At 39.7% G+C, this 24100-nt stretch overlaps 1 protein-coding gene across 3 annotated transcripts in view; it reads right to left on the bottom strand.

Moving 5' to 3' along the window:
- Window positions 1-12438: 12438 nt before the first annotated feature.
- Window positions 12439-24100, bottom strand: part of ACVR1 (activin A receptor type 1) — a 120826-nt gene continuing 109164 nt past the window's right edge. For all 3 annotated transcript variants that reach the window (XM_014785954.2, XM_014785952.2, XM_014785953.2), the window contains 2 exons: window positions 14433-14563; window positions 12439-13661 (listed from right to left, as the gene is read on the bottom strand). In XM_014785954.2, the coding sequence (XP_014641440.1) occupies window positions 13527-13661; window positions 14433-14563 (266 nt within the window). In that variant the 3' untranslated portion in view covers window positions 12439-13526. The remainder of the gene's footprint in view (window positions 13662-14432; window positions 14564-24100) is intronic.

Consider the following 24100-nt stretch of genomic DNA (forward strand, 5'->3'; position numbering starts at 1 on the left):
TGTGCACTGTGCCCCAAACTCCCTGGCTTTGCTCTGCAGACTATCAGCTCAGCAAGTATTGCTGAGCTATGTGGTTTCCCGGTGTTCTTGCCAGCCTTTCTGGTCAGATGGGGCTGGGAGCTACACTTAGCAGTGGGCCAGGCTATGACTCAAGTCCCTTGCCTGCGCAGGAGCAAACCAGGCTCCAGGGCTGGCAAACCTCTCTTTTAGGACCCAAATCAGGCAGACCTACACCCCGCTGAGTTCCCTGGTCAGACTGCACCATTGACTTATTTCTGCAGATGAGCAAAGCTGCTGGTTAAGACTACTACTAGGGAGCTGCAGGTAGCAACTCTGTCCGCAAGATCTAAGTGCTGATTGTTGCAAGCCCCTCCCCCCTTCTCCATCACAATCAGATTCCCAGTGGATAGGCCCCACAGATTCTCCTGCAATCCCTGTGGGGTGAGACCAGAGCGAGGGTTCCCAAGAAGTGATCCACAACACTGGGGGAGCTGGATGTCCATTCTGGGCTCTCTTTTCCTCTTGGAGGAACTTTAGGCTCAGGGGAGACCTCTTGGTGTGGTGCTGTGCAGCCTGGGGGATGGGAAATGCAGTCAGCATGTGGCCACTCCTCTTACCCTTCTAATGCAGCCTGTCTTGGTCTCTGTGGTACCGGGGGCTGCTTCAGCCTACCCTTGTGTTCTAGGAGGCTTTCAGTGGTGTCTTGTTCATGAATAGTTGTTAATTGTTGTTCTTGTGAGGGGGAGGAAAGTCAGGAATGTCCTGTGTCACCATCTAGGTAACGTCACTCTGAATTGCCACTTTTTATTATAAACCTTGTAGAATTATTAATCTTTTTAAACAAAGATACGTATAACTTAGAAAAAATTAAAATTACAAATTCCCCAAAATAATTATTAGTCACCCACTAAGTCTCTTGGTAATTAGCAGACTGACCTGAACCTCCCAATCCAGCACAAAGTTGTCATTCCTTCAACATTCCATAATACATTCTCATTATAGAAAGATGGAAAATACAGCAAATATGAATAAATAAGCTAGTGTGGCACCACTCAAAGATAATTATTATAAACATTTTTGTATAATCTTAAAGAGTTTTTTCTAGGCTTTTTTCAACAACTGAGTTCATACCTGGCATGTAAATGTGTGTCTTATACTCATTTCCAAAAACGTTGAAACTAAACAAGAGGAAAAAGTCATTTGTTGGGGGGAAATAAAGCAACCTCTCACTACTCGTAGTACAGAATTTTAATATGCATATTCTACTGGGAAGAAAGTCAATGACATCATTTTCATGGAAAAAAGAAAGCAGAAAAAATGAGTAATTTCTTTTAACAAGCAGCAGTATATAGTATATTAATTAAGAGCACGGATGCTGGGGTTAGCCTGCCTGGGGTCAAATTTTAGTTCTACTGCTTTCTGGTTGTGGGATGGACACCCGTCACAAATGCCTTGCACCTCAGTTTCTCTTACTGTTAAACAAAAGTAATACTATTGCCTGCCTGCTACTATTATATGAGGAGAACCTGTAAAACAGTGAGCACAGCTGCCGGCAGGTGGGGAACGCTGAGGATACATTGACTGTTATTATTAAAATTACTATGATTAATAACCACCTAGTGGGTAAAATTTACACCACAAAAATATATACCAGGCAGGATGAGAAAAGAGCTGTAACAAAAGCCAACACAAAGGGTCATCAGTATGAGAGGAAGGACGGGAGGGAAGCCTCTGCTCTCTGGAGAGGCTGGTAGACACTCCATGTCTACTTGTTAAATAAATGTTAAATAAGTTAAATAAGTGAATCATGGACACAGTTTTATGACAGGCCTGAGGAGTTCTGAAGGGATTTTGATGATATTATCAGACTTCGTGATTAAGAAAGGATTGTATGGGAAGGGAACAGCTATTTAGGGTGATTCAGCTGGTGGAAACTCTAAAAATCAGAGTGCAGCTGTGAACTCAGAGCATAGGTCCTGCGTGGCAGGACACCTCCTGAAATCTGTGAATTAATTAGGTTTTGAAAAACTGTCTTGGGTCCCTGTCAGAAGAATATGAGGCAGGAAGCTTTGGAAAGAAAACTTGGGGGCTAAAGAGATGCTCAGGGATAATACAGACCTCTAGTAATTTAAAAAAATCCTTCAGGACGTTCCAATTTAAGGGGAGAAATTGTCATTTATTTAGGGATGGGGTGAGGGGGAGACAGGAAGAACAGCTCCTCTGTGGATAGGCTAATATTCTAGAAAAATAGAGATCAGTCTAGGACATGTGTCACTTGATCTTCCTGTGGAATACAAACAGTAAGAAATAAAACAACAAATGCCAGGCCAAATGACCTTCCCTTTCTTAGTCCTCCTCCTAGGGAGATATACAAACCGGGGGGTGAGGGTGGGAATAGGTATGAGGGAGTCACAGCTCTGGCCTAAAAGCTTAATCCTTTTTTAGCTCTGCTACTAATTAGCTGAGCAATCACACTTCACTGCCTCAGTTTCCTCATCTGTCAATGGGGGATGTAACAGCTGCTCTACCTCAAGAAGTATCAGGAAAGAGGTAATGGGATAACACTTCTATCAGTCAGAACACAGAGGCCACACCAGATTTTTGTTATTTTTTAGTAGAGAGAATAGTTAACCAGGTAAAACAAATTATTACTAGGGTAACTGAAAAGGCCAAATGCACATTCAAGTATGGCAGAGGAAGCAACTACAGGAAGCAGCTACACCCCTATGGGTAGAGCAACAAAGGGAAGAGGGTGGAATTATTAGAACTTAGAGGTTTAAAGGGGAGGACCCCAGAGCTGACATTCAGATCTTAGAAGAGGGGTTGCTGCTGAGCTGGTGCTGGTGGCTCTGAGTTTAGACGTGCAGCCCTGTGCAGGTGGGACTCCACCCTCTCAAGAGTGAACGCTTGTCAGTTGGTGCTGGTATCTTGACGTGGGGGCACAATAAAGCTACTTCTGCAAATATTAGAACAGCTGCAAAGTGGATTCACCTATCGCTACTAGATGACACTCCCACTGGTGGAGTTAGGAAGGAAGGCTGGAGTGATGGAGCGATGCTGACAGAACAGGAAGCATGGCGGAAGGAGCAAGTCTCCTCTCTCCTCTTGCCTTCCAGTCTCCCTCTGATGCCCCCTATGGCAGAGCCAAGCTGGTGAGCACATAGCCTGAGCATCACAAAGTAGTGTATACACGGATGGGTTTTTTTGTGTGTGTGTGAGAAGATCAGCCCTATGATAACATCTGCCAATCCTCCTCTTTTTTTGCTGAGGAAGACTGGCCCTGGGCTAACATCCATGCCCATCTTCCTCCACTTTATATGGGACACCGCCACAGCATGGTTGCCAAGCAGTGCGTCAGTGCGCGCCAGGGATCCGAACCTGCGAACCCCAGGCCGCCGCAGCAGAGCGTGAGCACTTAACTGCTTGCGCCACCGGGCTGGCCCCCACGGGTGGGTTTTAAGCTAGGAGACAATGGCTTCATATCTGGACAATGCCCATAAGAGAGACGAAAACAGCCTGCCTGTTTTTTCTTACAGGTCCTTTGAAATAGGACATCTCCATATATTAGAAAACAACTAGGGGGCCTGCTTAAGGAACTGAGCAAACCAAATGTGTCCTCACCCCAGAGCTTTCAATAGTGGCTGTACAGCTCAGAGAATGTGACCCAGTGCAAATGAGGGTAGAAGAGATTATCTTTGAGTATGGATGTGCAGCCTAGGAAAGTATACGCTGGTCTTGGAGTCAAAACGTCTAGTCCTGACACACCAGCAAACCTCTCTGGGCCTCAATTTCCATATTGGACACCAAGACAGTATGATTCTACATAAACTTTCTAGAGGGGCTAGTGCGTTTTGTTGTCTTCTCACCTCACCCATTCATTCCCTGGCCCCTTCAAATGCATAAATCTGAAGTGAAGTTAGGTTTGAAGATTAGCAAATAAGGAGGAGGTCAGATGTGGTCAAAATTGCATAGAAATATGCCATCTTGAGACCTAGTAGAGAGAATAGTTAACTAGGTCTAACAAATTATAACCTATCAGTCTACACAGCCAGATTATCCTTAGAGTTGAAATGACTCTTTCAATGGGTGAGTACCAGATGAAGTCATGATTGTTAAAGGTTCGTGTTGTATAAAAAACAACATCTATCACTAAATGCTAGACTCACACTCAGCCAGCACATGGTAAAGGAGATTTTGTATATACTTACATCTTAGAATTTGCTCTCATATGGGTTCTATAGTCACTGAGAATGGCAAGAGCCATTTAAACAGTATCATTTACTCAGTCCATCCCTTTTGTTTCTTCACTTTGTTGAAATACCCACCAGAATGACCAAAATGATAAAAATATATATTAAGTATTGTTGAAGAGACAGAAGAACCAGAGGTCTCATGCACAGCTGGCAGGAATATAAACTGAACAAGCCCTTTTGGAAAATGTTCTGGTACTGTTTACTAAAGCTAAACACACACCAAATCCTACAACCCAATGCTACTGCTGCATACATACCCACCAACATATATACTGTATTTTATAAAATATTCAATAATAAGTGAATATAATCTATGCTGTTAGGAGTCAGGATAGTAATCACTCTTAGGGTCAGGGATGAGACAGGAGCAAAAGGGAGATTTATAGGGTGCTGGTAATGTTCTGCTTTTTTTTTTTTTACTGAAATGTACTTGACATACAACATTTTGTAAATTTAAGGTGTGTAACATGTTAATTGGTTACATTTATATATTGTAATATGACTTCCATTGTTGCAATAATTAGCACCTCTATCACATTACGTAATTATCCTTTTTTTTAGTGGTTGGAATAATTAAGTTCTAGGCTCTTAGCAAGTTTGTTGTCTATATTAAATGTACTGTGCCTTAGATCTCTAGGGCTTATTTACTACTCTTGTAAGTTTGTATGCTTAAATAACATCTGTCCCATCTCCTGGTCACCATCATTTTACTCTTCATTTTTACGAGTTTTGCTTTTTTAGAGTCTACATGTAAGTGATATCATATAGCATTTGTCTTTCTCTGTATGACTTATCTGATTTAGCATAATGTGCTCAAGGTCCATCCATGTTGTTGCAAATGGCAGAATGTCCTCCTATCTCACAGCTGAATAATATTCCATTGTATATATATACCACATCTTCTTTATCCATTCATCCATTGATGAGCACTTAGGTTGTTTCTATGTCTTGGCTATTGTGAATAATGCTGTGATAAATATCTCTTGGAAATCGTGTTTTCATTTCCTTTGGGTATATACCCAGAAGTAGAATTGCTGGATCATATGGTAAATCTACTTCTAATTTTTTGGGAAACCTCCATATTGTTTTCCATAGTGGTTGAACCAATTGGCATTTCCACCAACAGTGTACAAGGTTTCTCTTTTCTCCATATCCTTGCCAGCACTTGTTCTCTCTTGTCTTCTTGCTAATAGGCACTCTTACAGGTATAAGGTTATACTCATTGTGGTTTTGATTTGCATTTCCCTGATGGTTAGTGATGTTGAGCATCTTTTCATGTACCTATTGGCCATTTAGGTGTCTTCTTTGGAAAAATGTCTATTTAGTTCTTCTGCACATTTTTTAAATGGATTGTTTATTTGCTTTTTTGGGTTATTGAGTTCTTTATATATTTTGGATATTAACCCCTTGTGTGATATATATATGGTTTGCAAAATTTTTCTCCCACTTTGCAGGTTGCCTTTTATTTCACTAATTGTTTCTTTTGCTGTGCAGAAGATTTTATGTTTGATGTAGTCCCAATTTGTTGATTTTTGCTTTCGTTGTTTCTGCTTTTGGTGTCATATCCAAAAAAATCATTGCCAAGATCGATGTAAAGGAGCTTCTTCCCAATTTTATGTTTGATGTAGTCCCAATTTGTTGATTTTTGCTTTCGTTGTTTCTGCTTTTGGTGTCATATCCAAAAAATCATTGCCAAGATCAATGTAAAGGAGCTTCTTCCCTATGTTTTCTTCTAGGAGTTTTATAGTGTCAGGTCTTATGTTTAAGTCTTTGATCCATTTCAAGTTAATTTTTGTGACTGGTGTAAGACAGGAGTCTAATTTCATTGTTCTGCATGTGTTTCTCCAGTTTTCCCCACATCATTTGTTGAAGAGACTGTTCTTTCCCCATAGGATGTTCTTGGCTCCCTTGTCAAATATTAGTCAACCATATATGCACAGGTTTAATTCTGGGCTCTCTATTCTGTTCCATTGTTCTATGTGTCTATTCTTGTGCCAGTACCATACTGTTGTTGTTACTATAGCTTCATAGTATCATTTGAAATCAGGAAGTGTGACACTTCTGGCTTTGTTCTTTTTCCTCAGGATTGCTTTGGTGATTCAGGGTCTTTTGTGGTTCCAAACAAATTTTAGGATTGTTTTTTCTATTTCTATGAAGAATGCCATTGGTATTTTGATGGGGATTGCACTGAATCTATAGATGGGTTTGGATAATATGGACATTGTAACAATATTAATTCTTCCAATCTTTGAACATGAGTTGTCTTTCCATTCGTTTGTATTTTCTTTCATTTCTTTCAGCAAAGTCTTGTAGTTTTCATTGTACACATCTTTCACTTCCTTGGTTATATTTATGCCTAACTACTTTATTATTTTTGATGCTATTGTGAATGGGATAGTCTTCTTTCTTTTTCACGTTTCATCATTAGTGTATAGAATTGCAACTGATTTGTCTAAGTCGATTTTGTCAACATACTTTACTGAAATTATTGATTAGTTCCAACAGTTTTTTGGTTGAGTCTTTGCAATTTTCTATATACAAAATCATACCATCTGCAAATAACAATTTTACTTCTTCCTTTATGATTGGATGCCTTTTATTTCTTTGTCTTGCCTAATACACTTGCTAGGAATTCCAGTACTATATTGAATAAGAGTGGCAAAAGTGGGCATTTTTGTCTTCTTCCTGATCTTAGAGGAAAAGCTTTCAATTTTTCTCCATTGAGTATGTCAGCTGTGGGTTTGTCATACATGGTCTTTATTATTTTGAGGTATGTTTCTTATATGTCCATTTGGTTGAAGGGTTTTTTTAATCATAAAAGGATGTCGTATTTTGTCAAATGCTTTTTCTACATCTATTGAGATGATCATGCAATTTTTTCTTTCATTTTATTAGTGAGATGTATTACATTTATTGATTTGCATATGTTAAACCATCCTTGCATTCATCCAGGGATAAATCCTACTTGGTTATGGTGTATAATACTTTTAATGTAGTCTTAAATTTGGTTTGCCAATATTTTGTTGAGAATTTTCCATCTATATTCATCAGGGATATAGATCTATAGTTTTCTTGTAGCGTCCTTATCTGGCTTTGGTATCAGGGTATTGCTGGCCTCATAGAATGAGTTTGGAAGTGTTCCCTCCTCCTTAAATTTTTGGAAGATTTTGAGGAGGACTGATGTTAATTCTTTAAATATTTGGTAGAATTCACCAGTGAAGCCATCTGGTCCTGGAGTTTTTCCATGTTGGGAGGTTTTGATTACCGATTCAATCTCTTTACTTGTTATTGGTTTGTCCAGATTTTCTACTTCTTCCTGATTCAATCTTGGTAGATTGTATTTCTAGAAATTAATCCATTTCTTTTAGGTTATTTAATTTGTTGGCAGATAATTGTTCATAGTAGTCTCTTATGATTCTATGTATTTCTGTAGTATCAGTTGTGATGTCTCCTCTTTCATTTCTAATTTTGAGTCTTCTCTTTTTCTTAGTCTAGCCAAAAGTTTGTCAATTTTGCTTATCTATTTTGAAGAAGCAGCTCTTAGTTCCTTGATCTTTTCTATTGTTTTTCTTGTCTCTATTTCATTTATTTCTTCTTTGATGCTTATTTCCTTCCTTCTGCTAATTTTGGGTTTAATTTGTTCTTCTTTTTCTAGTTCCTTGAGGTATAAAGTTAGATTGTTTACTTGAGATCTTTCTAATATGCACTTATCATTATAAACTTTCTTCTCAGAACTGCTTTTGTTGCATCCCATAAGTTTTGATATGTTGTGTTTCCATTTTCATTTGTTTTTCTTTCCCTTTTGATTTCTTCCTCAATGCTTTGGTTGCTCAGCAATGTGTCATTTAGTTTCCACATATTTGTAGATTTTCCAGCTATCTTTTTGTTGATTTCTAATTTTATACCATTGTGGTCAAAGAAGAGAGTTGATATGATTTCAGTCTTCTTAAATTTGCTAAGATTTGTTTTGTGTTCTATCATATGATCCATCCTGGAGAACATTTCATATGCATTTGAGAAAAACGTGTGTTCTGCTGCTGTTGGATGGAATGTTCTATAAACATCTATTAACTCCATTTGTTCTACAGTATGGTTCATTTCCAATATTTCCTTGTTGATTTTCTGTCTGGATGACCTATCCATTGCTGAGACTAGAGTATTGAATCCCCTACTATTATTATATTGTCTATTTCACTCTCAGATCTGTTAGTATTTGCTTCATATATTTTGGTGCTCCAATGTTGGGTGTGTACATATTTATGATTGTTATATCTTCTTGATGTGTTGACTCTTTTATCATAACCCTTTTATAATGACCTTCTTTGTCTCGTTACCATTTTGGCTTGAAGTCTACTTCGTCTGATATAAGTATGACACCCCCACATTCTTCTGCTTTCCACTTGCATGGAATATCCTCTTCCATCCCTTCACTTTGAGCCTATGTGTATCTTTAGAGCTGAAACGAGTCTCTTATAAGCAGCATATAGTTGGGTCTTGTTTTTTTTTCCATCCATCCAGCCTCTCTGTACCTTTTAATGGGTGAATTCAATCCATTTACATTTAGAGTGATTATTGATATATAAGGACTTACTACTGCCATCTTATCATTTGCCTTCTGGTTGTTTTGTATCTTTATTGTTTCTTTTTCCCTCTGTTTCTGCCTACCTTGGTAAATTGGTGATTTTGCCTGTTGGTTTGTTCAGCTCCTTTTTTTGTGTTTCATGACTCTATTCTACATTTTTGCTTTGTGGTTACCATGAGGCTTACATAAAACATCTTATAGACAAATTAGTCCTTTTTATGCTGATGGGAACTTATCTTCATTCACCTAAAAAGATTCCACTCTTTTCCCCTCCCCTTTTGTATTTCTGATATCACAATTTACCTCTTTTTACGTTGTGAACTTGTTAACAAATTATAGTGGACAAAGTTATTTTAATACTCTTTTCCTTTAACCTTTATACTATAAATGGTTAACATACTATTCTAATACAGAGTTACAGTTTTCTAATTCTAATTTTCACATTTACCAGAGTATTACGTACTTTTATATGTTTTTATGTCACTAATTAGCATCTTTCCATTTCAACTTGAAGAAATCCTTTCAGCATTTCTTGCAAGGCAAGTCTAGTGGTGGTGAACTTCCTCAGCTTTTGTTTGTCTGGAAAAGCCTTTATTTGTCCTTCATATCGGAAGGATAATTTTGCTGGATAAAGCATTCTTGGCTGGCAATTTTTACCTTTCAACACTTTGAATATGTCATTCCACTCTCTCCTGGCCTGTAGTTTCTGCTGAGAAATCTGCTGATAGCCTAATGGGGGTTCCTTTGTAGGTTACTCTTTTTCTCTGGCTTCCTTTAAGATTCTTCCTCTATCACTGATTTTTTTTTTGACAGTCTTGGAGAAGGTCTTTTTGCATTGAGATAATAGGGTGTTCCATTAGCTTTGGACTTCTATGCCCAATTCCTTCCCCAGGTTTAGGAAGTTCTCAGATATTTCTTTCAATAAACTCTCTGCCCCCTTCTCCCTCTCTTGTCCTTCTGGTACACCAATTGTTTTTATATTTGTTTCTCTGATTGCATCTGACAGCTTTTGTAGGGTTTCTTCACTTTTTTAAAATTTAGATCTCTCTCCTCTTCTAACTGAATCATTTCTAAATTTCTATCCTCCAAGTCACTTATTCTTTCTTCTATCTGGTCTGCCCTGTTACCTTGCTCTCTAATGCATTCTTCATCTCATTCATTGAATTCTTCAGCTCCAGAATTTGGTTCTTTTTTAAAATTTTGATCTCTTTTGTAAAGAACTCCTTGTGTTCATTAAATTTATTCCTGAGTTCACTGAAATGCAGTTCTGAGTTTTCTTGCAGTTCACTGAATTTCTTCATAACAGTTATTTCGAATTCTTTATCAGGTGACAATATTCTGTGTCTCTGAGTTCAGTTGCTAGAGAACTATCATTTTATTCTTGTGATACCATATTTCCTTGTTTTTTTTCAGTGTTTGAAGATATTTCATATTTGACGTAGCAAACACTTTCCTTAGTGAAAAGTTTGTTTACTTTGGCTGTTACTGTTGAACAGGCTGGCAATTAGAAACCTTTCTTTTGTGTTCCAGAAGGTGGTGCTAGATCTCAAGTTTTTGGTTTCTCCTACTGGAGCTGGCTCTCACGGCTGCTCTTGAGAGCACACAAAAAGCTGGCAGCAGCCTGTGGGGAGGTGTGGGCTTAGGACTTGGGGCTTTGGGGATACCTGCAGTCCAATAGGAGAATCCTCGAGTGGGGTACTCCCAGAGGCCCGTGGGCAGACCTCCTACTGAAATCCCAAAGCAGGCAGCAGGAAACTTGTTCCTTCAATGCCCTTTCATATTCTTGTCTGCCTCCTTCCCTTTCCTCTCCCTCCCTCAGTAATCCAGGTGCTGCTGGAGAGAAATGGGTCCCTTCAGCTGCAACCCACATAGCTGGGCAGTCTAGTCTGTCACTCACCACTTTTGCTTCCACCTCCTCTAGCAGAAAGGTAGCCACTGCCAACAAAAGCCCAGTGCTTTGCACTGTCACCTGGGGTTGGGGGGCCACCTTGGCCAGTCCCCCTTTCCTCTGCCTCCAAACTCATCTCTATCCTGCTCCAATAGCGTGCTGAGATCTTCCATCAGGTTGGCTGGACCTAATCTCTATCTCCCTGAGTGTCCACCCAGTTTTGCACTCTCCAGGTTCCCCTTTTCCTGATCACGGCAAGTGGGGGTGGGGCAGACTCACTGACTCCCTTGGATCTGTAGCCCCGTCTGAGGCCCTATCCACCTACTTTCAGAGGCACAGGTGGGTAGAAATCACCCAGGTGTCCTGTAACATGCATAGACACTTTTGTTCAGTTATAGATGTCCAATTAGTTGTAAATTAAAGGGGAGAGAAAAAAGGAATGACTCACATCGCCACGATGCTGACGTCACTCTAGAGAAGTCAAGGTTCTGCTTCTTGATCTGGGTGCTATTTCCATGGGTGCAACCAATTTATAAATAGTTATAAAAGTGCATCAAGCTGCAGACTTCTTTATATGTATGTAATACTTCAATAAAAGTTAAATGTGACTTCATTTCACTTTTGGGTATATAGCCAAAAAATTGAAAGCAAGGACCCTAGGAGATATTTATACACCATATTCATGGCAGCATTATCCACAATAGCCAAAAAGTTGGAAGCAACCAAGGATCCCTCAACAGATGAATGGATAAACAAAATGTTGTATATATATACAAAGGAATATTATCAGCCATAAAAAGGAAGGAAATTCTGATATATGCTATAACAAAGATGAACATTATGCTAAGTGAAATAAGCCAGTCTCACTAAAGGACAAATACTGTATGAATCCACTCACATGAGGTACATGTGAGTAGTCAAACTCATAAAGACAGAAAGTAGATTGACAGTTGCCAAGTAGAATGATGGTTGCCAGGGACTGGGGCAGTAAGGAATGGGAGCTATTGTTTAATAGGTACAGAGTTTCAGTTCTGCAAGATGAAAAGAGTTCTGTGGTTGGATGGTAGAGGTGGCAGCACACCAATGTGAATATACTTAATATCATTAAACTCTACATTTAAATGGTTAAGATGGTAGATTTTATGTTATATGTATTTTACCACAATTTTTTTAAAAAGATTTTTAAATGTGACTTTAACATACAACCTCCAAGTAAATGTATTACTAACTTACCTCTGGTGAACATTCCGGAATTTTCACACCTCTTTTCTTATTCGGCTACTCTAAAGCCTACCTTTTCAATTCTGTTGAACACAAGAGGTGAAAAAAGCTAACAAGGACTCTTCCCCAAGCAGCAAGGTGAGATGCAGAAGACCACTTTCCACTCACACAGGACCTTATGTTAAACAAAATGCTTTGCCATCCTTCTTCCCATTTATACTCCCAACACCCTTGTGAGGAAGGCAGGTCAGATAGGTCAGTTACCATCACTTCAAAGTTCGGGAAACCAACCAAGAAAAAACAAAATCACAGCCAAAGAAAAAGAAACAAAATTTTCTGATACCAAATTCAAGCTGGAAGACATCCTCATAGAACTCTCAAGTTTGTTACTAAGACTGAAAAGCAAATTCAACTTAAGATTACTTTTGTGCTTCTATTGTTCCCATAAGAAAATGCTTTACATTATGTACACCTTTTTTATACGTTGAAAAAAATTCACTTTTGACTTGAAAACATTTTATTTAATTTATACAAATAACTACTAAATACAAAAAGTAGATTAAAACAAAATAGTTATTTTTTTCTGGCAGAGTTTAAATGCACATAATGGATAATTCCGAAGAAAATGCATTTTCCCCACAGCGTTCAGGACTAAAATTCTACTGAAATCTTTGCTTCTAAATCAGTAATATATTCAGTGGTGTCACATGGGTAATGGCTAAATACGTTTTGCATATGAACTGAAAAAAAGTTACAGTCTGCACACATACAAATGTGAAGCACTTAAAATGTGAATTTAACTGATAATAAAAGAAAATGTCCATTTCAGAGTATAGTGTTAAAAACATTTCGGTAATAAAATCATAAGACCACATAAAAATAAGCTTTAACATATGCACAAAGCAGTTTTGTAAAAACTACTAAGTGCACAAGTAATAAATAATTTGCAAAGTTGTGTATAAACAATTCCTAATGTTCAGCATCATTGTAAACATCAGCACGTGTAAAATGCAGCAAAATCTGACATTACATTTTGTTTTGCCAAATTGAATTCCTATTATCCAACAACAGATCAGTGGAGTACGCAGCCAACGTTTTGGCAAGTTGGGTCTTTAAAATTAAGAGTAACAGTGCAAGTAAGGAATGCAAAGAATTCCTAGTGCAATAAAGAAGAGAAGCACAGGCAATATTGCTGATTAAAAATTCACCACCTCCTTGAGTTTCCCGTGGGGAGTGTCTAGGAGACCTGTGAAAGATATGCAAAGCCACTGTCTTAATGCCCAGATCTCTTTTAGGATTTCTCTGTGTTCCTCCGGTTCCCTACCTTTGCAACAGTGTCTGTCCAACGTTAGTCTCTGCAGTGAACAGTTTGTGAAATGCCCAGTTCACAGTCATTGAGCGAGGTTAGGGTGGTTTTGGTGTCTCCCCAACACACGGCTGAGTAAGATGTCTGCCTTGTCAAAGCAGCCATTTGGGGAGGGAGACAGATGGATGCTGTTCCAACAACCAGTCAGGCCAGCATTAGGTCCCAGCTGGACAACAACAACAACGTCAAATCTTCCTTCTTGACACCATGACAATGTCAACAGTCAGTTTTCAATTTGTCTAGGGAATTATCAATTTTGGTCAAAGTCTTTTTGATACGCAGAGCTGTGAGCCTCGCGGACGGATTTTGATACCAGCATTCTTTCATCAGCTTGGCCAGAGAGGTTAACGTCTGAGGAGAGAAAAAAGAAACACTACAGCAAAAAAGTGGCTTTTTAGTGGCCCCAGAAGTTGGGCCGATGTTGTGTCAACCATTCTGCAGAACTCTGCAGGTCTTGTGAAGTTAAAGTGGTGGAACTGCCATCTTCTTTAAACAAATAATCAAGGCCTTGACCACTGAGAAAGAAGCCACTCTTGTATTTCACGAACTCTATCCTCTGGGCTCCTAATGCTTCCAACTGACTTACCTGGTAAATTAAATAGTCTAGGATGGACCCCTTGCCAGTTTTATGGGTGCTAAAAGCGATAATATTAACCCAGAATTAATACTGAAATTTGCAGAAAGGGTCATTTCTCAATGTCTTAGATTAGCTACTACTTAAGAGCAGCAATAGAGATCTTCATTGAACTGCTTATGTTTGGAATTTCAGGTACGCAGAGATGGAAAAGAGGTTAAAAGCATCCCTCACAGCCTCGTGTTCTACATATGAAACTGCAGTTCTAGTGCTACCAGCAGAGTAATGAGTATCCCAATCTCTGGAGTTAGTCAATAATAAAAATTCTTGTGACTACTGTCATTCATTGGCAAGATCTATCTGATATGGCTCTTTCAAGAAAACAGACCATTTTCTGAACCTACCCAACCAGGTCTAAGCCCCTTCTACATAAAATGGAGAGGGAAAGCAATAGGGCAGATTACTCAAGAACTATAACAGTTGAAATTCAAGAGCAAGTAAATAAACAAGTGAGGAAAGCTCTAAAACTAGGAAAGTGGCACTTTTACCGGGTCTGAGAACCATCTGTTGGGTATGTTTGGCCTCTGTTGATCCACACAGACCACCTTCCTCATATCTTCAAAACTTGGGTCATTGGGAACCACATCATAGAATGGTGGCTTGTAATCTTCCACAATACCTGCACACAAGGACAAGAATTGTGGTGAGTTAGCAAGAGAGTAGAGGTTCCCCCAGGGTTTTATTGATGGGTGTCACATGTTATAAGGTGACAGGAAAAAGTACTGACCACCTTGCTCACACCACAAGGTGATTCTGAAAGCTACAAGTAGGTCTTAAGAAAACAGAGCAAGGCGATAAATAGAAGTCCTGCAGAGAATTGGAGGAAGAATAATTGTTAGGAGAAAATGTGACTACTTCTCATAATTACCATTATTAACAAAACACTCTAACAGTGTGTATATAAACAACTCTATAATGCCCAACAGGGCATAGGAGACCCAGGACAAAAATTTCTTTGGGGATCAAAAAGGGACAAGAAAGAAGGTACATGAATCTAGTGGTTTCAGACCATTAGTAGAAATAAAAAGTTGTCCGCAAACTAGAGCTAGAGGCAAACAAACAATCCAAGACCATCATCAAAATATCCCTTTTTATTATAAAATGACTAGGGGAAACAATTATTGCTATAAAATAATCCCTCCCACTGGCAGGATGCAAATAATGTACTATGAAATATTCATTTCCTCATTCATTCATTCTACACGTACTGAGGACACTCTGCTAGACACAGCTGTCTGTTTGATGGCTCTATTATTTACTCGCATATTGAAGGCACAAAATAAAATGTAGGAAGGCAGAAGATGGTAAAAAACAATGAACTCTTCTCTTACTCCCAAGCAAATACAAAAGTGGCTAATTTCAGCTTCTGCGCCTTTTCCCCCAGCAAAATTACATCAGTTCCTTACTTTTCACAAAGAAAAGTAATTCCACAGATAGAGAAATTTAAAACTTCATCATGTGGAATTAGAAAATTGATTCTTCCACTTATAGAGATGAAACCAAGAAAATCCATTATTTTCCTTCCATCATCAAATGCTTCAACAACGAGGACAGTGGATTACTTGGTTTAATGTTCTCCTTCCTTTCTCCATGTAGCTTTCTTCTATTCCTAAATACCTAACAGGTTGTTGGGGGAGACAGGAGGAGGCTGTGAGGAAAGTTGTAATTAAGTTTTTCTTGTTCCTACTAACACCTGAAAAGCTTCAATCTTCTTTTCATTTATCAAAGAAATTAAATTACTTAAGAGTGAGAATCCATTCTTACAAATCCCATATAAATACAAACCTATGCAAACCATGATAAGGAGCAAATGTTAAAGAAATACTACAGATTTTTTTAAACTTCACAGATTCAACTAAGTTTATTTTAAAAGTAGAACATAGTAGAAATTACACTAAAAAAAATTTCTAGTTGACATTCTTTCTTGAGTCTAAATAACTTATCCACACTGCATAACTGCATTTGTAATGCATTAGTCAATGGATTAAAATCTTTCTAGGCAAATCATGAACAGCTCATATTGGGCATAAACCACTGCTTTCAGAAGATGACTCGAGACACTTCATCTCAGAGGCCCTCCCCACTTCTCTTATAAGGATCCCGGGAAGCATTCAACCAAAATATTTTAATTCTTTTCAGCACTAAGAGATACCACATAAAATACAACTGGACACGGAATTTTTAAGCGTCACATGAATTTATATGAAACAGTAAGAGATGTGCCCTTTGCCGCCTCTCAATTTTTCTGAAAGAGAATACTTTTAATAGCCTGGCTTAACTCTTTAAAAATCTAGCATAATAGCCTGCTTTTTGGGGTAATTTACCTGGCTAGCTTGGGAAGGGTTATGTGATTGTGAACAGTAATACTATGTTTGATATTTGGATTTTTCTATAAATGCAAAAGAACACATGGCTGATTTTTAAAACATGGGATCTGGGGATACTCAACAACACATTTCACTATACAAAGATGAAGTCTTCCCTTGTGTTTATATTTCCCATATTTTAATCTTAGTAAATGTCCCCATGCTTTGACAAAAGGAATCAAGTTTGAAAAGAAAAACCATTTAATTGATTATGCCTGGGAGTTAGTCATGCCTCTCTTTCTTCAACCATCCATCAATTGTTGATTGTTTCCATCTGACACCAGTCATGCTTCTCCAGAATAAAATAAACCTTGGATTAAACTCTAGCAGTCACATGAACTCCCTCTGGTCAAGAAAAGCAATTATTTCAATCAATATAAAGTACATTACATACCCACTATGTGTGGAACACCATATTACATATTGAGGATGATAAAAGTATAAGACATGCTCTTGGTTTTCAAGGAATTCAAAATCTAGTGGAAGATAAGCACAAGCCCCTCTCTTTTTTTCTTAGATAATGGAAATCTTGTTAAAAAGAACCTCAAATTTTTTCACTTCACTTCTTACTTTATATCTTGAAAGGCAAAGATAGATTAGAAATTCTCACTGTATTTTTACTTGTTGGTTCCTAAATTTACTCTCAACCATTTTGATCCCTTAAAATCTGTGTGCCAGAGGTTGTGCTTGGCACTAGGGATATAAAAATGAAAAAGATGCAATGTTGGTGACGAGCAGCAGCATAATGGGAAAGGGAGATAAGAAAAAAATCAATGACAAACTAGCATTAGAGGTAGGGGCAGGGAGAAGGGGTGTGGGATGTAGTACTCGGCAGATCTCAGAGAAGAAAACACCTGTGTGGTTGGATAAGTACCAGATAGGAACTGGGTGCCATGGAGGCCTAAGTAAGCTTTCCAGGAGCTAGGGCTTGAGCAGACATAGAAAAAGAAGGAGTTTGCAAGGCAGAGAAGAGGATGCCCAAGAGCAAACACCAAGGAGAAGGGGCATCCCAGACAGAGTGGGGGGATATGGGGCAAAGACCAGGAGTTACAAAAATCCTCACATGCTGGAGAGATGGAGGGAAGTTTCCTGTGGCTTTCTCCACATGGTGGTGGAGAAAGCGGGCGGTCAAGGCCAGATTGTGAAATGACTTGTGTTGTCAAGGTAGGAAGTTACTTACTTAACAACTGGTTCTGGTTTCTGCCAGAGAGTGACAAGCAATCTGGGTGGCCAGGCAAAAAAGTGAACTCTAAGTTCTTTAAAGACAGCACCCAACGAGCAACTGCCAAATCGTGAGCCAGCATGGACGACAGCATGAATTCAGGAAAAGTGACTAAAAATACAAAGTACTTCAAGTGCCAAATGAGTGGTACAGAAAACAAAGGATACAGGAACGCAGCGGAAGAGGAGCTCTTAAACAGTGGTCAAAGACAGACTGAGCCAGGCCTTGCTTTCTGTGTAAGGAGGCTGGCGTGACTCAAAGGGCCATGAGAAAGAAATCAGACAAATTATTCATAACTTACTCCCCCACAACTTTTGGCATGTGTATCTGATTTATACAATCATTCTTTCCTGGGCATATGTGTAATTGAAAGTTTTCTCTGGGGCAAGTGTATCTTTAGCAATCAATATCCCTACCATTAATTTGCTACACGGCTGTGAGTAAACCCTTTAGCTGCCATGCCTTAGTTCCAACACCTTTAAAGTACACATCACAGAGCTGACGTGTGGATCAACAAGAATGCCTTAGTACTTCAAAAAGCATGACACGCCAGAGCGGTCTTTCTAACATGCAAGTCTCCAGAAACAAGGCCTTCCTCGTGATCCTCCCCACCAATGCCTTAACTAGGGCCCCCATCTTCTCCCCCCTTGACAGTTGCAGCTGGGACTTACAGGTCTCTCTGCTTCAAGTCCTCCCCTGTAGCCCTCCGCCATATCATACTGCCTCCAGCAAGATCTTTAGGAGAAAACGGAGGAAAAGCTCATTACGTCCCTCCTCTTCGTGTATTTCATCCATCCATGGTGCCCATGGACCACGCGCATTCCCCAGCAACCCCATTCCCCATCACTGTCCTCCTCCACATACCTGGGCAACAGCCACACTGGAATTACTTGCAGTTCCATCAATAGGGCATCTTGACCACTTCTCATAGCTCTTTCTTTTGCCTGGGATACCAATCATCATCGTTGTCTGATTTTAGTCCTCATTCCCACTTGCATCTCCTCCCAAGCTTGTCCAACTGAGAGCTCCTATTCATCTCATAATGACTCAATTCATGCCTTCTCTCTTCTGGGAAGACCCTCCTACCTTGCTTCTACAACTCCAGGCCCCTAGACAAAGTTCAGTGTCCACTCTGTACTTGTCACCTCCCTGTACACCTCAACCATAATGGCTTAATCTATTAATTTATAATAACTTGTCTGTTCAACTAAAATGTGAGCACCTTTAAATTGGATATTTCTTTTTCTTTGCTCAACTTTTCCCCAGAGCCTAACAGAATACCTCACATGTTACAGACGCTAAATACACATTAGTTGAGTGAATGTTGATTATATGTACACAATCCTTTATCCAAACCCCTTGAGGTTAGATGTGTTTGCAGAATTCGGAACTTTTTTTACATTTTACAAAGGTAATAAAAGGCACACACTATGTTTTATGTGACACCCTAGCAGAGTCCGAGGAATATCCCACAGCCAAACAATTTCTGCAGCAAAATATATGAAGAGTCATACTAAATGGGATAAATAAAGGCTATAAATAGACTCCTGCCAATTCAGGTCAGGTGTTCTGCCAAATAAGTTATATACAAGTTTTTTGGGTTTCCAAGCTCAATTGCAGATAAGGGATTGTGGACCTGACTATACTTTGAATAATCCAAAGGTGAGGCAAAGAGACATTAATGGGATGTTAGAATCATGTAGATCACAGCCTTCCTTTCCTTTGGAAGAAGAAATTGAGGACCACACAGGAAAACTTATTTGTCCAAGTTCACAGCTAATTAATGGCCAAGCTGAACTAGAATCCAATTCCCTGTTTATATTCTAGAATTCTTCCCAACAAGCTAACAATGACATTATATGCCTCTCTCTGCATTAACCTCATGTCACAGCACATTCACTTCCCATTACACTGTCTCTTGTCACTGTCCTCCAACTTGGGTAGACACATTTGATATCCAGGTAACAGGTGAGGAGAACAGAGTCCCTGGCATCTACATCCAGACAGAGAGCTACTGTTGACAGTTGAAATTCTGAAATTCCTCAGAGATCAGAACATTACAACTAAAGCCCTGTTAGAGAGGATTAGAGAGAATGGTTCATGTTTGGCTTTTGAAAGGACTATAAGTTAACACGGTGTTTCGTTCAGAGGTGGCACATGAGGAAATGTGATGTGGTTCATGGACAAAACTTTTTCATCTTATAAGTGCATATTTATTTTTACAGTTACCTTCCACTTTATGCCATGTGATACTGGTTTTCCCATTTCAGTAGTGATATTAATATCCTTTTAAAACAAAACTAAGTTTAAAAAAGATTAGCCAACTTAAAGGAAAATAATGGTACAAGCAGCATTTGGATATGGAAAAAATCAAGAAAGTAGTATGTATATGAATAAATCTCAGGAAACACGGAGTTTACAGAAAGGCATTCTTCCTGGGGAGATAGGATTCAAAAAGGCATATCCCATTTTGTGTTATTTCACTTAACATTCCTCACAGGAGGACTTCAAAACAGTTTTTCATGCCATGGTCTACATCAAAAATGACTAATGGATAAATGGATGACGCTGCTCATGGCAGAGGTAACCCCAGGGAGTTCTGGTCCTCCTCGGCCCTGCCTTACCACTGGAGGTTTAAGAGAAATCAGTATCTCAGGCATTCCTGTAACCCAGCAGAGCACATATTGGGAAGCCCTGCCTTACCCCATGGCAGGTACTCCTTTCTGAAACAGGAACAGAGTTGGAAGGACAGCTCTGTTCTCTGCTAAGTAAAGTACATATGCGGCAGCTACGACCTCATCCCTCCATCCCCACTGCAATTCGTGGGCATATGGAACCATGGACATCATTCAAAGACAAGACTAACTGCATTCTCAGAAATCTCTTAAAATTATAAAAGTAATTTCTATTATTGGGCTTCTCACCGATGTAACATAGCCAAAGTAAATGGTTTATAGATTGCTGTGTAGTCAGACCCTACTATTTTTATTAACATTACAGTTGTTAGAGGAGAGGGCAAAACGCCTAGGAGAGATGCGTAGCCATGCTCTGAGTTAAGCTATGAACAAGGCGCCTTAGATCTTGCACACCCCCAAAACCTAGAGAGAGAAGCTCCACAAGGGTTCCAAACATTTGGCAGCTGTGGAGGTCTCATGAGAAGAAGAATGTATCATTCACTGAATGTTGGACTGTTATAAGGTTTAAGACACTGATACTTGTTTTGATGGAGGGCTGTTCTTAAAGGCATGTCAAAGAAAAGAGACTATAAGCAGTGAACAGCACCCAATAATGTTCTGCTGGCTTCAGGTGATGCTGGCTTCAGGTGATTTTGTCATGAGGTCAGTTGACTGCCTTTCTATGGTCTGGATCTCTAAATCAGGGACATGAAATTCCAGAAATCAGTGGGACAAAAATCTTCCCCTCCTACCCCACACCTCCATATTCTTGCCCCCAGCCACATACCTAAAGCCTTTAAAAAAATGGAAAGAAATTACTTTGGGAAAATTTTTTCAGATTCATTAAATATGATGATTTTTCCCTTTGTTCAAACCTTAATATACAGTAGAGTAGTGAACCAAAATCGTGAAACATCGTGGCTATTAAGTTGAAGAAAATAAGAGTTGTCATGGTTTCCGTACACAAGCCCATGGCGCTTAGGAACGGAAGCACAGGCAGTTCCCTGGCAAGCCCAAGGATTAATTAGATGAGGTTTTCCAAAGTACGTGTGCCAAACATAAGCTTATTCTAACAAGTATTTCCTAGTCCCCACCCCATAAGAGATGTGGTTTGGCCAGCAAGGATTTCTCTATGAGATACAACTACTTCTTGACACATTTTAACACTGGATTGCATCACAAATTAAAACATTTTTTCATGTCATGGCCCACATCAAAAATGATTAATGGGGGCCAGCCCCGTGGCTTAGTGATTAAGTGCCCGCGCTCCGCTACTGGCAGCCCGGGTTCGGATCCCGGGTGCGCATGGACACATCGCTTGTCCAGCCATACTGAGGCGGCGTCCCTCAGACAGCAACTAGAAGGATGTGCAACTATGACCCACAACTATCTACTGGGGCTTAAGGGAAAAAAAAAAGGAAGAGGATTGACAATAGATGTTAGCTCAGGGCCAGTCTTCCTCAGTAAAGAGAGGAAGATTGGCATGGATGTTAGCTCAGGGCTGATCTTCCTCACAAAAAAAAAAGAAAAGAAAAAAAAAAGAAAAATGATTAATGGATAAAAGGATGAGGCTCCTGCCGGTAGAGGTAATGAGAGTGTGTCCACACAGTGCTCTTGTGGGCAGTGACAAGGGAAATGAATGTAGTGTCAGGGTGAAGGATCAGCATAACAAGAGAAGGGCAACTGAAGGGCAAGTGCAAGCACGCAGGTGGCCTCCATCGCTCACTTCAAACGGAACGGTAACCACACCCATGGCTGTGTTATGGAGCACTCACTAGAGCCAGAGGCGCACCAGCTGCTTTACATACGTTATCTCATTTAATCATCAGAACCCTTTAAAGTAAATACTATTATTATCAATATTTTTTGGATGATGAAATTGATGTAAATGATCAAGTCAGAGAGTATGATTACCAAGCCTGGAATATTAATGATTACACTTCACTGCCTCCGGCGGGCGCAGGAGAAGCCCTGCCCAGCTGCAGAGAGGGCGCTACCAGTCGCTTAGGCTTCTACGTGCAGCGCGATGGCCCCGAGGAGAGTCACAGCAAGCAAGGAAACGCCTCACAACAAGCTGTGCAGCAACCAAACATGATAAAGGAACATATCTGTCCTGTCTTCCAAACGTGTTTGCCTACACCATCTGGGTACACTGCCTTTTCAAAACTTTTGGTGTAGGGGCTGGCCCCATGGCCTAGTGGTTACGTTTGGTGTGCTCTGCTTCAGTGGCCCAGGTTCGATTCCCAGGAGCAGACTTACGCCACTCATCAGCGGCCATGCTGTGGCAGCGACCCACATACAAAATAGAGGAAGATTGGCACAGATGTTATTTCAGGGCAAATCTTCCTCAAGCAAAAAGAGGAAGATTGGCAACAGATGTTAGCTCAGGGTGAATCTTCCTCAGCAAAAAAAAAAAAATTCTGGTGTATATTCTGATGGGAACCTTGGCACTCCATTTTCTAAGCTCTGGGTACCTTTAAGAATAACTGGGTTATTGATGATAGTGAAGTGTGCCTCCCACATAAATAACAAATTTATATGACATTTAAATCACAATGAAAACTTTGTGTTAAAATATACAGTAGACCGTGAGCCTCATGAAGGTGACAGAGGCTCATGCTGCTCGGATGATGCTATAGTCAAAGATATGCTGGAGGATGGACAGTGAAGATTTTATTTAGTTTCCAAATCTATAAGCAGATGACCACAGTATTAGAGCAAAGCAACTATAGAGTTTCTGCATTCAGGGATCCAGACAAGGTACAACACTAAGGCTAAGGCTCCAGAGTAAGGACGTCTGAACTCAAGAGGGAACATGCTGCAGGATGCTTGGAAAGGGCTAGGAAATGTTTTTGATCAGACCACAGGGAAATAGCACAAGTCCATGGTTATGATGTACCCACTTCTCTACAAATCCCCATGTAAAGTTCTTTCCTCATTGAACTTAGGTAACCAGAAACAAACGTGTCTGCAGAGCTAAAAAAGGAAGAGAAGAAGAAAGAAAATTGCCACAAAAGTAAAAAAATCTAGGAAGAAAGGCCAAGGCCTAGACACAAGACTCTCAAAGGAGAAATGGACCCTTCTTAAGCTTGGAAGAGAGAGCAAGTTTCACCAAAACACCAGGGACACAAGTCACGGACATTCTGGTTGGACAGGCTCTGTCCCGTCCTGGGGGAGACTGGCCTGGCCTGGGGGAGACTGCTTGAACACATTCCATTTTAATGCAGGATCTCAAGAGTATGGCCCCTGACCCAGCAGCATCAGCACCACCCAGGACTCTATTAGAAAGGGAGAGTCTCGGTCCAACCCTAGACCGACTAAATCCGAAACTTGGGGGGTGGGCCCAGCACTCTGTGTATCTAGGTGATTCTGACACACACTCCAGTTTCAGAACTACTGATCCAAGCAAACCTCTGGTCTTAAGTTCATACAGAAAATTCCCACAGGAAAGGTGAGAAAACTGTGTTCTTTCCTACCAATTCCAAATTCAGTGTCAAATCAAACATGAAAAGTAAGTTCTAAAAGACACTATCGAGAAATTTTCAGCTGTGAAAATGGACTTAACTCTCATTTCCTATACAGCAACAGCATGAAGTTTATTAGGAGTAGCAAATAAATGTAAAATTCCAATGAAAATACAAAATGCAACATATTTTTATACTCATGATTCACTTGAGGCTCACACTGCTCCAGGAGAACTATCTGGTCATCAATTTTTATAACGGACTCAGAAACTCAAAGGATGCATAACTGGAATGACCTTCCTAAGATAAGATATTCATATATTTAAATGAGCTACATTTTATACGCAATAATTTCAAAAACCTATATTCTTTTAATGACAGTTCTTAAAGCTGGTAAGACAGTGAAATAGGTACATCACACCCTGGGGC

The sequence above is a fragment of the Ceratotherium simum genome, chromosome 9, assembly GCF_057802395.1.
Source record: "Ceratotherium simum simum isolate JZ-2026a chromosome 9, ASM5780239v1, whole genome shotgun sequence".
Classification (NCBI taxonomy): domain Eukaryota; kingdom Metazoa; phylum Chordata; class Mammalia; order Perissodactyla; family Rhinocerotidae; genus Ceratotherium; species Ceratotherium simum.